The 19,022-nt window shown below is 36.8% G+C and overlaps 1 protein-coding gene and 2 non-coding genes across 3 annotated transcripts in view; all 3 read left to right on the top strand.

Annotated features, from left to right (window-relative positions):
• The window catches only part of LOC135080961 (uncharacterized), a 180,984-nt gene that overhangs the window by 155,864 nt on the left and 6,098 nt on the right, over positions 1-19,022 (top strand). The window contains exon 3 of the mRNA XM_063975684.1: positions 14,061-14,169. Within this exon, the coding sequence (XP_063831754.1) occupies positions 14,061-14,169 (109 nt within the window). The remainder of the gene's footprint in view (positions 1-14,060; positions 14,170-19,022) is intronic.
• Trnar-acg (transfer RNA arginine (anticodon ACG)) lies at positions 12,533-12,605 on the top strand. The gene has a single exon. It is a non-coding gene; the product is annotated as a tRNA-Arg (tRNA).
• Trnat-ugu (transfer RNA threonine (anticodon UGU)) lies at positions 18,107-18,179 on the top strand. Its single transcript has one exon. It is a non-coding gene; the product is annotated as a tRNA-Thr (tRNA).

The following is a 19,022-nucleotide window of genomic DNA, read 5'->3' as shown; positions in this document are numbered from 1 at the left end:
GGCCGAACACGTCAAGCGGAATAATTAATGTGCACACAACTTGCTGTCTCCGAGGACCTTTCATGGCCTTACAAGGCATCAACGTAAACTCATACATTATTCTAAAGTTCTAAACTAGCATTAGAATTTCATAAACGAACCAAACTGTAAACAATAAGGCTTAATATTCGTAAACGCTTACAACAGTTTAACGGGTAAGCGTGTAACCAACTTTAGACCATTGTTCCGGAACAATCGACAGAATTTCGAATTTAGCCTATTTTATTAATAGACTATTGAAATATAAAAAAGTTCCTTCTAAGAAATTTGTTTCTGTAATCAAAAGAGCAATGGAACGGCATGATTCCTTGGCAAACCATTCAACAACAAATTTTAACTGAGTTAACCTCAATTAAAATTTGCTTCTCACTAGAACTTCAGTAGGACTTACCATTCAGTCTTTTCTTAACAAACACATGTACTACAGATAGTTCTTCATTATGCTCACTTGCTCGACCTTTTAGTATTAAATATTCTAACAGTGTGCTGCAATACTATTTCTCATTCTTATTCCAATTTACTTACGATCCAATGTTGCAATTTTGGATCACAAAAGAATCATTTACCATCAATTCGTAGCCGTCTCTTGAAAGTCTCATTTGTTGGTGAAACAAATATTTGTTCCAGCCGCGCTTATTTGTGGAGCCGTCTGTTGGTTCTTTTAAACAATCGGGATCCTGGAATCCAGAATGGAATAGACTCAGTTTACTGTAACAATATCCAAAAGTAATTTGTCACTGAAGGCATCCCCGATTCCAATCACTTAGCCGCCGTTTAGACCTAGAAGTGGCCTTGTATTCATTGGCCTTGATGTGACGATCGATTTTCTATTCTATTTCTCGGTAAACGATGACAATAGACTGTCGTAAATGTCAATGAAAAGATCGTCTCCGTCGCGCGGGGAATTGGTGACGTCAGAAAGCCCAAGACCTTACATAATTTAGTTTCTTTTTGCGTTCCATACGGGCTCATTGAATGGAAGGTCGGGCTGCGTTCAAGTTATTTGGAATTAAACTAGTTAGTTCAAAGGAAAAGGATGAAGGTCAAGATTAAACGGTTTGAAGCCTTAAAGGGGCGAAATTAATTACTGTTTAACTGGGACTTTCGACACATGTACCTGTATAGAAGCTTCATTCTCTATCGATTATTTTCAACAAATAGGTAGTATCACCGTTAATAAAGTATCTATAGAGTTATAGACTATTTACTTACATAATGCCAAGCCAGACAGATACGTCATAAGTGTCCTTTGCGTGTGTTACCTGTGACATTATAACACAAACAATTTTTAACATTAATTGAATCAAGCCGATCGTTTCTATTGTTGTTCGGTTGCAAGTTAATTGAAGTCTGTTGTGCTCCGAACAGAACTGAGTGGTTGCCCTTTGCCGGTCTATTGTGATAACAAAGCAGTCTGGAAGTGCTTGAAAGTCGACGGGAATCGGGATAAAAGCGTTTCGCGCTATGTCATCCACACTAAAACTACTTCAGATGAGGGACTAAATCATATTAAAGTAATTGAAAATATTGTCTTTACACTCACAGCTATTGAGCATGTTTGGTATACGTTTGTCTCAACCCCTCGATAGTTGGGTGGAAGGTAAATTGATTTTTAACTGAAAAGTTTATTTACTCGAGAGGGTTTGCTGAGACGACTGTTTGTCCGAAAAAGAATAGGGGAAGAGACATTACTACTGTTTCCGAAAGGAAAGGCATACGGATACGGGTGTTATGGGTTACTTCACTAAGCAATTTTCGAAGGTGCAGTTACCACTAAAAAGCAATCGCAATTTCCCTCCATTTTTCACTTTAATTAATTGGTCATCTATTATTTGCAAACCTAATAAGTAGAATTTGTCATTATGGACTTCCGAGTTCAGATTAAGTCACTTGGCGTGAATCCTATATGATGAACTGCTGCCCCACATTTCTATGCAATATTTAATTTCATTTCCTGAAGCAAAAAGGCATGGTTCAGATTATTTTACAGTCTACTGGTTGAATTAATACGCATTGTATTTCTTTCCTTGAGTGCCTTACATTGTCTTTTTACATTTTGCTGCAGCTTTATAACTCTAAAGCCCCTTCTAATAACAAGAGTAACAAGTGTTGTCTCGCTCCTTCAGCTGAGGCAATTGGTTTTGCTCTGGCTGGAGCTCTATTAGTATAACAATGAACCGTCCCGTGTTTACAATAGAGGTGATAACAGCAGAACCGCTTTCACTATTCGCTTTTGGACTGCCAGCCTCAAGAAAACACACTGGCGAGTTAAATAATTATAAGTCACACGGCAGTTACATAAAAAAATTGGACTATTCTACTACTATTAGGGGGGAAGTAGAATTTTCATTAAACCCGTAATGCCCGCAACAAAATTAATCGGAAGAACAGGAGGAATTTGAAGTTAAGGATCGAATGATCTCGAGTGTAAAGCGACTGCGTATGACAGGTGGCAAACAAAGGTTATTTTCCTGAGGTCGATCCATAGACTCTTTGTGCCTGCTGTATTCAACCTCTTTTATACTCTGGAGGAGCCTTGCCTCAGCTAAACGCGTCTCCTTCTCCACTGAAACTCTCCTGCCGGCTATACTTCGAGGGGCATAACAAATTTTAGTCCTGAGGAATGCCGAAAAGCAGGATATCCCACTTATCCAACTGTCCGTTTTTTTACCTGAGGTCATCGATCCATAGACTTTTTGCGCCTGCTGTGTTCACCTCTTTTGTGTCCTGGAAGATCCTTGCTCAGCTAAACGCGTCTCCTTCCCGCCGAGAGCTCGGCGGCTCCGGCAACATTCAAACGATCTGCAAACAACTCATTATCTAGACTTCGAGGGGCATGACAGATTTAATATGCAGGCAATTGAACCTTGTCGCAGACGGTTTTGAAATTAATTGACAAACATACCGACGAGAGAATTCATAATAATGCAAAATGAAAGAAAATTTACGTCAGTTTATTTATTTAAAGACAGACAATAACTAGTTGTTGAGTTAGCGCATAGTTTAGACATGAAACATAAAAATAATCCTTACGCTCCTTGATTGTAAAAAGGTACACGCATGTTGAACAAATGAACACTTGCTTAAAATGACATTTCAGTACTTACTAAATTTAATGCGCGTTCGTGTACCTTTTAATAGTCATCATCATCTCAGTCATAGGACGTCCACTGCTGAACATAGGCCTCCCCCAATACTTTCCATGTTGCCCGGTTGGTAGCGGTAACCTTTTAATAGTAAGTTATTAATTTAAATAGAACAATATAACCATAAAATATTGCCCTATAAAATGAAAATGTTAATATAACCCTAGAAGGCGCACATAAGTCAGCGTGCTTTAAATAGGACGCTGACGAGCTATTGACCTGGATGCCTCGCTTTTGGGACCCGATTCGTAAATCACCAACTTGTGAAGGTGGGAAGAGAAATGTGGGAAATACCGAACCGCTTATAAACGACCCTTTGATCGGTTCGTCGAGGTCAATTGCTTTTTGGTGGGAACTTATTACTCAAATTCAAAAGTAAATAGGCACATCCGATAAATTATGAATTTTTGAATTAAAAGGCTTTACTTGTCGCTGTTTGTGTTTAGCCTTAATAATTTCGTTACTGTTTATGATTACTGTTAATTTTATTTGACATTTAATTATGTACATGACAAGCTTATATTCATTCAAATTATTTATTGCATGTCACAGGAGCTTAAGTCGAAGTTAAAACAAATTATGGTTGCTAAAGGAGAAGGTAGGTTCAACTAGCTCTTTATTTAGATCATCAATGTACTATCTAGTTTCAACTTGGGCAGGCGAATAGGTACACAGTGAAGTGGAACGAATTATGTATTTTAATAATTCATTGCTTTGCTCATTCACCAAAACAGAGCAAGCGGATTTTGATCTAAACCAACCAAAAAAATGAGAAGTCTGAAAAGCTTTCCTATAAATCAGCTATATTCAATATTCTACAGGCCATTACTCTATTGCAGCACAGTTTCTTAGCACGCAAGCACTCAGTTCAACGGCTAAATCAAATCGTCAGACCAGTGAACCTGATCGACTGTCGGCCGGACGGCCGCCGGACTGTAATGGAGTGAGTCGTGATCGTGAACCCTCCCCCTAAGGCCTGGTCCAGACACAGCGATAATCAAAATCAAAAATGTCTTTAAATGAATATCTGGACTGATTAAATTAGTTCTATGAATCGTCAAATGCTCTTATAAAGGAGCCTTTACATGTGTTAGTATTAGCGCTTCGAGACAAAAATTTGGCAAGTGCTGAGAAGAAGCGCAACAATCGCACGGTAACTGGACAGTTCTCGTACGTTTACCGTAACCACCTCGAGTGTCTCGCATATAATAAAGAACCACGCAGAAATCGCGCGGTTATCGCGCGTCTGAACCATACACTTTTGGAGTTCCCGTAGAAGTACAGCAGACTTTGTCGGCCGATAGTTTAATCGGCCAGCGGCCTGTTAATAATGTGTGAAAGTACGCACGTTGTACCGATGTGGTATAGAACTATCGACCTATAAAACTCTGTAGTCTATGGGGATTCTAAGTGCATATGCAAATGCATATTATCACCTTTTTTCAGGCGTAGACGCGCGTTTCACTATCGCGCGTTAGTTGCGCTGTTAAATTAGATTGCTTTGCTGTATTTACATTGATTGCGATAACATCGCGTACACAGCGCGTTCCATTTGCATGAAACGCGGTGTGCATGTGCCCTAAGGTCGTCATACCTAACGCCAACGCCCTCCACGTTTTAAGAAACCTTTGATAACCGTCTGAACAAACTCCGCCATAAATGTTTAAGTATTCGATTTCTTTGTACAGTAAACAAAGGTTTCAGATCTAAATCAGACCTGAAAGCTTTGAATGTTGAGAGATATTAATATCGTGCCCGAGATGTTAATATTTAAAAATACGTCTGAAATGGTTACTTTTCAAAAGGAAAAGATGAGGAAGCTGCCAAAGCCAATTCCTAATTGATTTTTTCCATTTTAAATAAGATCTCATCAATGTTCAATTTCAAAATTGAATTGCCCCAGCCTGTGTGATATTTTTCATTAACAAATTAAAGAAACCTTTGATACTTGGGCGCAGATGTTGGTCAAAAGATATTAAAAGTAGAAACGGGGCTTTTACTATAAAATAAGCCAATTTCCGAGGCCTTAGAACGTTAGAACTTGAAATAAAATCTACATTCGTATCGTTAACCTTATTCCTGACTTTACTGAGATGGACGCAATGAACAAGTCTGAAAGCACTGTTAGGTAACTGCTGTAATTAATTTACAAGTTTCATTACTCATTCGCAGTTGTTTATAACTTGGCAATTTTCATTTTTTATTCTCAAAAATCAGGAAGTAATTTAGGATGTTTGTTTATTTCGGTTAAATGTCACTGGAAGCGCCAAATTAGACTTCCGCTCCATAATTATTGAATTTATCAAAACTAGAACATAATTTCCAAGGTTCATAATATATGCATCTTCAAACCGGTATCATTAAAACTAGGTATTATTATACATCGTGTCCCAAATTCAACGATAAGCCGGCGCCGCGCGCCGCACAGTAGTTTGATTTTAAAAATAGGTGGACTTACGATCGAAAATCATAATTTCACCGAAACAAAAATTGTTTTGGATAGCATTTTGAATGCTGATCAACATTTGTTATTATGCATTTTTCGTAAAAACGAGCCTTTCATGCTTAAAAAAAATATGACAAAAAAATTTGTATGGAGAAAATTTGTTTTTATTTTTTTCTGGCCACTGTTACAAACTGTAGCGGTCAAACCTTATGTAGTCGTAAGTACCTATGGTGCCTAATATTACTACATAAAAATTTTATGCGAGCACGCGCGGCGAAGCGAGTAATGGACATGCAAAATTTTAAATATTTTTATTTATGGATTATTGATTTTAATGCACTTAAAGTAATTGTTAATAGGAAAATAGACTTAGTCTAACTAGGTACAGCCCTCTATTACCTCATTTCACACTAAAACCTTTCAAACTAGAACCTAAGTTTTTAGGTACTAGGTAGCCTAAGTCGATTATTGACATTATAATATTCACTACTGGTCTACTGGTTATGGTGTAAGGTGGATTAGGTAGATATGTACCCTTTTACCAAGGTATATACCTACTTCTTGGCACGTATAATACCGACAGACATGATTAAAAAAAGTCTTCAAGCAAGAACCCTTGACTTCAATGGTTATGAAATATATTTTTACTTTCTAAAGTAGCCCTGAATAGATTATTATATCATTTTGACTGTCATAATCGATTACAGTAGGTAGTGGGTTCAGTAAGGGTTGAACGATTATAGTAAACAATACATTTTTATCACTCTTTATTAAAGTTAGTCGAATAATTCTAGCATAAATGGGAATACCCGCAACCCTGTTCCACACATTATTCATCATCCATCATCATTTCCACAATGGCCGGTTTGTGGCGACCTGCATCCAGCGCCTTCCTGCTGTATGAGGTCGTCAGTCACCATGTGGGTGGACGTCTTACGCTGCGCTTTCCGGTACGTGGCCTCCACTCCAGAACCTTGCTGACCCATCGGCCGTTAGTTCTGCGTACTATGTGCCCTGCCCATTGCCACTTTAGCTTGCTAATCCGTTGGGCTATGTCAGCGACTTTAGTTCGTTTACGGATCTCCTCCTCATTTCTGATTCGATCTCGTAAAGAAACACCGAGCATAGCCCTCTCCATAGCACGCTGTGCAATTTTGAGCTTATTTATAAGGCCTATATTGAGAGGCCACGTTTCCGAGCCGTATAGCCACACATTATTGCAGATCCATTATGTTCACCTCTACCTATAGTTTTATATGCCAGCTAACGTACACAAACTGCTGATACATGGTGCAGATAATGTGATAACATTTTGGTGTACTGGCTAACTGCCTATTGGATTCTTTCGGAAAAAGTATGTGAGTGACTTAGATTATTTTGAACACTCTGTTCAAGATAATTGAATAGGTTAAAATATATTTTTTGATTGTTTTTCGAGCGAAGATAATAATTGAAGACATGAATGGAAGAAGGTGATAAATGTCGGATTTCAGATTTTTCTCTGTTCGATGCTTGGATAAAGGTGTTATATTTCAAACCTTAATATGTTTGAGGCTACTAGATGAAGGTGTTATGTACGTTATCTTTTTTAATAGACGAAGGAAATGGAACTTACAACTCTTTAAAGGAGCCAAAAAAAAAGAATCACTTTTTGCGAAAGTCTAAGTATATAACTTATCAGAAAACTGGAAATTACAGTTATATCAAAATGAAACTATCCCGCTACCTACTGTAATCGATTATGACAGTCAAAATGATTTAAGGATCTATTCAGGACTACTCTAGAAAGTAAAAAAATCTTTCATGACCATTGAAGTCAAGGGTTTTTGCTTGAAGACTTTTTTTAATAATGTCTGTCGGTATTATACGTGCCAAGAAGTAGGTATATACCTTGGTAAAAGGGTACATATCTACCTAATCTACCTTACACCATAACCAGTAGACCAGTAGTGAATATTATAATGTCAATAATCGACTTAGGCTACCTAGTACCTAAAAACTTAGGTTCTAGTTTGAAAGGTTTTAGTGTGAAATGAGGTAATAGGGGGCTGTACCTAGTTAAACTAAGTCTATTTTCCTATTAATAATTACTTTAAGTGCATTAAAATCAATAATCCATAAATAAAAATATTTAAAATTTTGCATGTCCATTACTCGCTTCGCCGCGCGTGCCCGCATAAAATTTTTATGTAGTAATATTAGGCACCATAGGTACTTACGACTACATAAGGTTTGACCGCTACAGTTTATAACAGTGGCCAGAAAAAAAATAAAAACAATTTTTCTCCATACAAATTTTTTTGTCATATTTTTTTTAAGCATGAAAGGCTCGTTTTTACGAAAAATGCATAATAACAAATGTTGATCAGCATTCAAAATGCTATACAAAACAATTTTTGTTTCGATGAAATTATGACTTTCGATCGTATGTCCACCTATTTTTAAAATCAAACTACTGTGCGCCGTAGGGCGGACACGGTCATGACATGACTACTTCTAAAAATAAGTAAAAAAATCTATATTAATATCTAATTTTTCCAACAGTTTAGGAAAACTTACTACCTAGTTAAACTTTAGGAAAAATAAGAAAAAATGTAACTTATCTTAATTTTATTTTTCTTATTTTTCCTAAGGTAGTCATGATGACCATGTCCACCCTATGGCGCCGGCTTATCATAAAATTTTGGGACACGATGTACATAAAATCGTTCTAATAGCCAAGTCCGATATTTTCCGCGTGCGATTACGTATTGCGCATAATTAGGAGGTCGAATTTAAACGCGCAGCCTCGCATACTAATCTCCCTCGACTTTCATATCGGATGACATAACGTCCTGCCAGCCGGTGAGGGTACGCATCGGAATGTCTCGGATTAAATACCTATCGAAAGAGATAGGTAGAGATCGGGGATATATCTTGAGGGTAGTTAGACAAGCCATCTAGTTAGTAATTTAATTAGAAAGTGAGAATTTTCATCATAAAACCTCGCAAGAAGAAAACTCACAAGCCTGAATGGAACAGTTAAGTAATAAACCAACGACGTCAATTACTCAGTGAACATTAAGTTTCAGATCTGAGCATTGCTAGCTTACTAATTACAAGACTAACAAAATTATATAAAGAGTGAGAAACCCATCTAAAACTAAGGCTTTAGCGTTCTCATATAAACAGCTCTATCAAAATATTATTTTTCACAACACGCCATAATTATTAGAGACGTGCAGTGTCCCAAAGCTCCCAAGATCCCCAATGATATTTTCCAGCGTTGCCCACGCTGCCGTGAAATGTTTTCCCGCGCTCCCGCAACATGGCTGCCGCGGTTGTGGCCCGGCGACAGAGTAATTTGAGCCATACACGACAAAGTTCACGGCTTCACAGCTCCGAGCAGATCGGCCAACTAAAATAACAAGCAAAAGTTTCCCACGATGAACGCAAAACGAATAAAATTAACAGCATGCGAGTTTTAGTTGACATGAAACTTGGCATTCATTGCATAAATTTAATTAAAATTATTGTGTGTAAAATGCAGGGAAAAGTACCAAATGTGAGTTACGGATGTCTGATATGACTTCGCATTTCAGATTTTATGGCTAAAATATTTATCTATTCGCCACAGTATACGCTCTGCTAAGTTTTGTTCTTTTCTAGGTAATTGGTATGGTCTGAGGTATGGTCTTAGGAAGAACTAACGATTTATGAACACATAATAAATATGGCATTAGTTAGACGATATGCTTGATTTCATTCACCAACAGTAATGCAAGTAATTGCATGAATCTTCAAATACATGCGCCCTCCTGTAACTTACTACTATAACTTAACTTGTGTGCTGAAAAAACTGAAAGGGTCTTCATGATCAGTAATCAACCGTGCACACCGGTAGCATTACCGATTGTATCAGGGGGTGACCACAAATAGCCAATAACATAATCGTGCTAGTGACTAGTGGATAGCTCCTATGGGAATCAGAAACCGTAAAGCGGGGCAAGGTCTTGGACATGAACGATAACGCTTGACATGACATAACTCGCGGGTCTTGGCCGCGTACCCCAAAAAAGTCTGCCTTAAAACCAAGTTAGTTGGCCGTTTCCATATCACTGCGACCGCGCATTCCCTGGCGGGCGGCCAGCCTGCAGCAGTGGGCTAATGCCGGAGTTTGGGGATATTTCTGCATTACCAACAATACGGAACACCTATATCCGTGATAGCTGCCAGGCAATAATTAACGCTGTAGCGCACTTGTAATTTCCTTTACCCCTTATCTGAACCTTAATTAATGCGCTGTTAAATCAAAATTTGTAGTAGGTTAGGGTTGACAATCTTGACGATACAAATGATTTTCATTGGGCTCTATGTATAATTTAATAAATCATTGCTGTTTCGCAGTGAGTAATATTAATTTAACTAGCTGACTCGGCGAACTCTGTTCCGCCTTAAAGGCAATAAATAAGCAAATCTTTCCTTATTTGCTGACCGTTTAGACCTACCCTGGACTACGACAAACATTTTAACACCAAAATCAGCTCAATCGGCCCAGCCGTTCTCGAGTTTTAATCAGACTAATGAACATCAATTCATTTTTATTTATATAGATTAAATAGTAATACCTACTACTATTCCTTTCTTAGCCCATAGTGCATAGTATGTAGACTTGGCCATAAATGTATAGGTACTTAGCACAAGATCAATCTTTCAAGCAAAGGCCATTGGCTTGGACGATAGTGGAGCTTTTCAATTAAACTTATTCGGTTACCGCGGTAACCGGAATGTGTACAATCAGCCTGTCTATTCGGTAATGCAGTTCGCTGTATCGCAGTTTTAGATAGGGTTGTCTTACTTTTAGAAAAGATCATCGAAAATTGTTGCAGTGTTAAAAAAAACAGTCATTTCAGGAGCGTTATTATGTAATAAACTTATTTATGTAATAATTTCTTCGTCATTAATAATTAAAAAATTATAGTCATTTAGTTATAATATCAAATTCTAGACTGCAAGTAAAACTGTAATAGCTTCAGATCATATACGTACCTGGCAACTATCTCAGCTCTCTGTCAATAATTCTGATACTTCTCGTTGGCAACCCTTAAACCAACCGGAACGATTGACAAGAGGCTCCGCCACCCCTGTGCTCCATAGCCCATAGCTGTTAACACTTGCCCTGGCAACAATTGTTTTCGGTAGTGATTCATGTTGAACGGGTTCCCTTCCTAATCTATGCATGCAGTTAGTTCGATTGTTTAATGCCAAAATTTAAATTTTATGCCTATTTCTTTGTTGGTTTTCACTCGTGAACTACTGAACGAATTTACTGACCGAATGATGAATTAAGATCGATCGAATTTAGCTAGACCAAGGCTAAACAGGTTATCGTTTGTCATAAAAAAAACTTAAAAAGTTTATTTTGGTATATTTAGGAGGTGGACATTTTTCTTGACGATTAGCTAAACCTTAGGAAGAAAGTAGTTTCATAAAATTCTGATTTTACACTCACTTCAAAAACTCATTAGTCACTTCTACTTCTACATCACTATTATTGTAAGCTTCGTCGTTACAAGGCCCATGTTCTCGTCAGCTCAGCAAATCTACCTACCTCCTGTTCCTGTTATGTTAAAGCCTTGAACGTACACCTACTACGGAAGTACTGTTGTACGATTGCACCCTCCTTCCTTGCCGGGGGCGCCGTAACAATTAACACCGCGCTGCTCACGCTTGTTTAGCCGGGCTAATTAGTACCCTGGATTTGATGGAAAAATCTTGCTTCCCTAAGATTGTGTAAGGATATTTGATCATTAGTCCCATTGTATTTTCCATCGTCTAAATTAAATAGTTTAGCTATCTAAAACATAGCAAACCTACACACCTGTAATGTCGGCCTTAGGTTACGTACTACGGAGGTAGGTATTGCACGATTGCACTCTTCTTCCTTGCCGGGGGCGCCGTAACAATTAACACCGCGCTGCTCACGCTTGTTTAGCCGGGCTAATTAGTACCCTGGATTTGATGGAAAAATCTTGCTCCCCTAAGATTGTGTAAGGATATTTGATCATTAGTCCCATTGTATTTTCCATCGTCTAAATTAAATAGTTTAGCTATCTAAAACATAGCAAACATACACACCTGTAATGTCGGCCTTAGGTTACGTACTACGGAGGTAGGTATTGCACGATTGCACCCTTCTTCCTTCCCGGGGGCGCCGTAACAATTAACACCGCGCTGCTCACGCTTGTTTAGCCAGGCTGATTAGCACCCTGGAAGTCCTTGGAATTAGACAGAAAAATCTTTCCCCCTAAGTCTCATTCGCATGATTGTTTAATATTTTATTATTGACTATTGTTATCATTGTGTTTCCAATCGTTTACCTACATGTTTGATGTTTATTCATTAAATGCCAAAAAACATCTTAATCCGATGTCTTTGACACGGTCATAAAAAACTAAACAACAACATAGTTATTAAAAACTAGTTACGCAATAAATGGCAACAAAAACTTTTTATGTTATAGGTAACATCCGATTCTACAGCACATCAGACTGTGTACATCTTTGTTCAAAAACAGTACCCTTGTTGAAAAAAATAGTTCTTAAATGTCTGTTTGTGTATTTACACCATAAATAACACTTCCCCTTAAGAACATATTTCAAGCGCACTCCATAATGTGTCCCTCCCATAGCCAAGACACATTTAAAGAAGTTTCCCTCCATGTTGCATTGCATCTATGAAATATGAGAAATTACTTGTAAAGTTATTGGTAACGATCCTTTGGAGTTCAAGAAAAAAAAGGTATTTTTACATATTATATGAAAAAAAAAACCAAAAAAGTGCCTTTGTAGAAAATAATGTTGGAATAAATACGGAACACTGTCTGCGAGTAAAGTAGGCCAAATTCGTCACTCCACCAACTGGCCCTGTGGCGCAATGGATAACGCGTCTGACTACGGATCAGAAGATTCCAGGTTCGAATCCTGGCAGGGTCGCGTTGACTTTTTTCTTTTTCAGTTTTACTTTTATTTTAAATACAAAAATGTATTTTTATAATTGCAAAAAAACATGTCATACTTATATAAAAAAATACAAATCGTTAACAATTTCTACTGTCCAATGTATTTTGTATTACTATATTAAAAATAATTGGGGACCTATTTATAAATAAAATATAATAATATGTACGTACTTGAATTTATTTAAATCCCAACTAATATTATAAATGCGAAAGTAACTCTGTCTGTCTGTCTGTCTGTCTGTCTGTCTGTCTGTCTGTCTGTCTGTTACGCTTTCCCGCTTAAACCTCGCAACCGATTTTGATGAAATTTGGCATAGAGATAGTTTGAGTCCCGGGAAAGAACATAGGATAGTTTTTATCCCGGTTTTTGAAACAGGGACGCGCGCGATAAAGTTTTTCTGTGACAGACAAAATTCCACGCGGGCGAAGCCGCGGGCGGAAAGCTAGTTAAGTTATAAATTGTTTAAGTGTCACTAATCAAATGAATCAAGTTAATTGAACAGTACCTAGCCTATTAATTATTATGAATAAATAAATTATCTAAATAATTTACAGTAATCTTTTAGATAACAACGTAATTATTCATACATAATAATCTTTTATTAAGTAATTAACAGGTAACAACTAAAACATGAAAATTTGAAACATAAGGGTGTCTACTCACTATATTCATTCTCATGATACATGGCTTTTAGTCCTTTGTGTTGTGATTTTCGAGTAAGCAGATTGATTTCTGTTACAAAAATACTGTTATGTAATTATTTTTATGTATAAGATGAAATCCAGTATTGTAGTTATGCAAAATAAACTTTGGGTCCAACTTTCCGTCACTCAGCGGAATTATCAGTGAACTTACGCAAGCCGGTTGTATGTATCTAAGCATGAAGGTCAACACCAGATTTGAAAGTACGGAGCGGACAACTTTGCAAAACTGATACATAACATTGTATCGTCTCTGTTGCACAACCATTTACCGTAACATACGTATAATATTTTGATTTGCTCTCTGCTGGGTAACAGATTTATTTAAAAATGTTTGTTACCTGTCAATATTGTAACCTAAACTGATATTGTACAATAAATCTGTAATGGCAAAATAACGTTCTTGAAACATATTTTTTTATTCTATTGAATGTTGAATGAATTACCTTGTTGACGCAAAGCAGTGTATTCTGAATTACAGATTTCCATATTTACATTGAATATCGTTTCCAAGATTGACTTGGCAACTGTATTTTAAGTGTATCAATCAGTAACTTTTTTACTGTTGACGTCATCGAAAACTAGCCACATTTATCTTCATCTTTGGCTTCAGCATAGTGGAGATTATCATGATTTCTTCACCATATTGTTTATTGTTTATTTTGAACCCTCAGAGACCGTATGCATTATTCCCTTTAATTCTAACTGTTTCTTTATCTAATTCCAGATAAACCTGCGGCTGATCCTGGTGTCCGGCAAGACGAAGGAGTTCGTCTTCAGTCCCGTCGACTCAGCCGGCGATATCGCCATACACGTCTACGACAACTGGCCGGAAGGTGGGACCTTATTTTCTTTTAACTAATCATTGATACGTAAAGAATCACTTACAAATGTAGAACTTTTTTTTTGGTCGAATATTGAGTCAGAAAAATACTTCCTAAAATAATTTATTGATTTTGACACCAATCGTCACACTTTAAGTGAATTAAATGGCATGTATTTTCGAGGGTGAGCTATTGTGAAAGTCAGCGCTTTCGAAATTAATGATCTATGAGAACAATAACCATTATGGTATGATAGAATAAATCGTTTCACTGTGACACACATATTATACTTAAATTGGGCGATATCTCCATACAAACAAAGAATGCTTCTTTCAAATAAAAGATTTCATATCCTCAAAGTACAAAGTACTCTTTGAATTTCGAAGAACATTCTGTATATCAATTTACAAACTCTTTTGAAAGTGGCTGTTTGTTGTTTACGTACCTCGAAATGGCCTAATAAATATCCGTTATGAGAATGGGGGTGTTCACTGGGGTGCAGCTGCCGTGACAGCTATGGAAATCGAATTATGGCTATAAAGTGCAATGATGACTACGGACTTTCCTTGGGTTTTTCGCTCACAAAGGGAAAACCAATGACACGGTGAATTTGAAGTCTGTCGCCGAAGAAATTAATGAGGTGCCAAGGTAATGATATCTTTCATCTTAGAAAAAGGCAGAGCCTGACAAGTTTTATATTAATGTTGATGAGGGTTGTGTTATCGCATTTTCAGAAATGCTTTTACATCAGACGCCTTTCAAATTTGCATGGTTCTTTGATGTCCGAATATAAATGAAATTCGGCTTACGAAGTTTGTTGGTTACTTATACATTCAAAGTTGATTTAGTAAATTTTCTTAAAGAGTCAACTTGAGAGGTCGGGCATAATTCTAAGTGAAATAACGAAGATAAACACATATTATGTACTGCAGACGAAGTAATGTAGCAGATTAAAATGTACATACATAGGTATACTTTGGTAACCCAGTTACATGTTGCGTAAGTGGCACTTGAAACATTTAATAGCTCGTTTTGCGTTTGAGTGTGTGGGCTATCTCCGTGTACAGACTGCTCATTTGCCATTCAAACCTCAATCGGGGAAAGTTCCTTGTCGATAGCACGCCTTGTATTGTCTCTCTCTGTTTATCGGAACATTGAGCTCGTGTTTATATTGAAATAAATAAGATAAACTTATTAAAATGTTACCGTTATGCGATGCTACGTAACAACTAGTCAAGACATACGATATGGAACTCTAATGGTCCCAAGTGGCACTCTTAAAAAGCGTGTTAAGAAAATTTCCAGAAAATAATAGACGCAAACAAAATAATAATATTCGGTCTTCAGCAACCGGGGTGTCGCGAAGTTCCGAATTCCCGGATCCGTACGTGCCATACATCCACCTGTGTGATTTTATTTGCGGAACGAGAACGAGGATATTATTCCGGTGTTATCCTGTCTGAATCGATGAGTAGTGCACGTACCTAAGCATCTAGGAAATTTGCTTTTGATTGAATTACACCGACGTAATCTGTTTAGTGGCATAAACCTAAACAGTTCCGAAAGTAACATAAATTCCTCAACCATTTGTATCATTCGCGTCGGGCAATTCGATAGATGTATGATAAATTGTCGTGCAAACTTATTGCAAAAATTGCAATACCCTAAGCGGGGAGGAAGTGGGAGCGCAAACATTTGCGAGGGGATAGATGCTCGTATCTGTCTGAATGGGGAAACAGACGCGGATACTGCACGTTGCGCCGAGCTTGTTTTTACGAGGACAAATTCAGCTCTGATGACGTAAATTTTAAAGACTGGTTTACTATTTGTACAAGTTCATAAGTTTGTATGACTTAAAATATTAGTGTTAAGTTGTTAATAACAAACAGAAGCGTAATATAACGAGATAATTTTATTTCAATGGAAGAAAATGTAAAATGTCTCCTTATCTAACTGCTTCTTATTGTTGAGGTCAATGCCATCTTATCCGGTAACTCATTTTTAATGTAAATTAACTGTCATTCAATTTGTAGCTTGAAAATAGTAAATTTTGTAATATAATTCTTTGCAGCATTTCCAAACGTGCAAAATGATTAATGCCCTTATGCATCGTGTTACAAGTCACAATAAAATAATACGACTGTACAAATAGAAACAGCGTTAGCTACCGTCAAGTCCGCAGCTGTTCTCGACATTGTTTCCTACAAATATTTCAGAAACTCGACACTGGCACTTGTTTGGCACGAAACCGGCTTATTATGGTTTATTTACGGCTGTCGGGCCCTGTTATATTGAACTCTAAAACATTAGCAATAACGTAAAAAGAATTGTTATTTGTGCCGCTAAATAAATAGGACAGGACTGCCTACGCGCTGTCAATGGGAGGGAATGATAATGTAAATAATTATAAGAAAGAACATAAATATTTTTCGTGTTTACATTATTTTTGTTCTGCTAACCCAAATTAGTGTGTTTTAGCTGAAATAAAAAGCACAGGTCAACACAAAATAAAAATATGTTTCGGTCATTACTACAAGAATTGGGCGTGGACTTACGTGGCTCGCGCATACGTAACGAGGGGACAAAAACAAGTAATTAGTCTGAATCCGAGTTGTCTTGTTCAGCCTTGCGGAAGGTCAGTGACTACATTTTCAGTCCGGCTGTTTACGTAGAGACCGTTTGTCATTTTATAATTGATGACTATATGCGTAAAATGCAGCATTTTCGTCCCACTCCACTCGCTCTAATGGAGGAGCACCTTTATGAATCACATACGCCCAACTTTATTATTTTGTTTTTGTTATGTATTAATATATCATAATTTAATAAATCTGATATTTAAAATTGTTCTTGCAAAATTAATTAACTTTTTGATTTAAATTGCGTATGAACGAAAATAAAAATAAAAGAATATTTTATTTATGAAGGGTTGTACTGCTATTAATAAAAATCTTGTCAAAAATATGTTTATCAAAACTGAATGGTCTGTTAATAGTAAACATAATGCACCTGTGTAAACATCATTAGTTTGTTGTAGAGTTTGCAAAACAAACATCTTTATTTGATATTGTAGTAGTGAAACATACCTACCAACTGGATTTACAGATTACAGATGGTAAAAGGTAGGTAGATTTGTGTGTGTGTATTTAAAAATATTAAAGTGAAATGATTTTAGAAAGCTTAGCTTTTACAGCGTGTAAAGTTCAAGCCAAAAGAACGAGACAAAGTCCCAATTCCCTATTTCCGAAACAGCCAAGCCAAGAATTAAAATCGGAATTCACGAGAGCGAGCATAGTTCCCTTGGCGAGTTATTGTCGCCGTACGTTCGGCCAAAGTTACTACAGTGCTGCCAGCGGTGATACAGAACCCGCTGCAAGCGTTAACTGTACCCGAGTGCAACACAACACGATCACGACTCTAACGCCCACAAATTAAGGATCAAATTGATGCCGGTAACAAACAGAAACGGATCACGCGATAGACTCGTACATTAAACTGCGATAGCCGATAGACCACACCTAAATTATGGCTTTAAACAAATTAAATTAAAGCGCAAACCCTATAATCTTTTCGATAAAATTTTCCATTAAGATAGGTACCTGGTAAGTTTCTTGGTCACCGGAAAGTTAACCAATATGCTACTAAAACTTTCGATCTCAACTTTAACGATCGTAATACTATACGGTATAAATAAAAAATTATATTCTATTTATAAAGATCTTTTCTTTAAAAGATTTATTTTAATTTAAAGTTTAAACAGTTGTTTTGATAAACAAAATTTTAAATTAACACAATTTCTCATAAAGTTTCTACTATTAACGCCATCTAGCGACTAATATTTCACTCAAATACTAGTTTGCGTGTGTAGTGTATAATAATCGCGGTTTATCTGTGTGGGTGAGCAAGCGTGGCGTCAATACCCATCCACGTTTACGCCGCCGCATTGTAAGCCTCCATAGCTCAGGGGTTAGAGCACTGGTCTTGTAAACCAGGGGTCGAGAGTTCAAATCTCTCTGGGGGCATCTTATACTCATCAACATTGCAACCGTTTTTGTACAGTTTGGTTTCATTTTTTTGCCTTTTCGAAAAGTACCTTATGTATTATCAATTTGATGGTGTAGCATTCTGGCATTTTGGATTTTAATACCATTATCTCGTGTTTTTCAAAAACTTTTTTTAAAAAGGAACAATATTTTTTCAGAAACGTCACATTATCACTAATAAATAATACCTACTTTTTAGTTAGGTAAAACATTGAAAACTGAATCCATTTTAAAAATACTTTTGTAAAAACGTACTTAATAAACTTGATATGCAAGGTTTTCCTCAAAGAATCGAGAATTACTCAATATTTTAATGTATTTTTGAAATAAAAAAAAAAGATTAAAAGCCAGGTATTAAAAATAAATTAGTAGGTTTATAAATAATATAAATTCAATGACATTTAACCATAAATATTGTTTTTTTTTTACTAAAATAAAACTTTAAAACGAATTGTATTATTAAAAAAAATGAATAGTTAGTTGAGTTTGCGACCTTATGACGTCTTTGCGATCAAGTTTTGACAGCTTATAAAAAGTATGTGTAGTGAATCAACTACCACCCTATTGAGCCGCGGTTCAACTGCCCTAAAGCCACACGAATAACTACAACAAAATAATGAGTTCACAAAGTAGGAGAATTTATTTATGGTATTTTTTTTTTCACTTTTTGTCAGCTAAATGACGTCCACTGCTGGATAAAGGACCCAAGGATTTCCAAAACGACCGGTCCTGCGCTGCCCGCATCTAGGTTCTTCCTGCGACCTTCATCAGCCAGTCGGTCCACCTAGTGGGGGGCCTGCCCACTCTACGTCTACCGGCCCG

The sequence above is a fragment of the Ostrinia nubilalis genome, chromosome 19, assembly GCF_963855985.1.
Source record: "Ostrinia nubilalis chromosome 19, ilOstNubi1.1, whole genome shotgun sequence".
NCBI classification, from domain to species: domain Eukaryota; kingdom Metazoa; phylum Arthropoda; class Insecta; order Lepidoptera; family Crambidae; genus Ostrinia; species Ostrinia nubilalis.
Note: the sequence above shows the minus strand (reverse complement) of the source record. Positions and strands in the feature narration are given on the sequence as shown.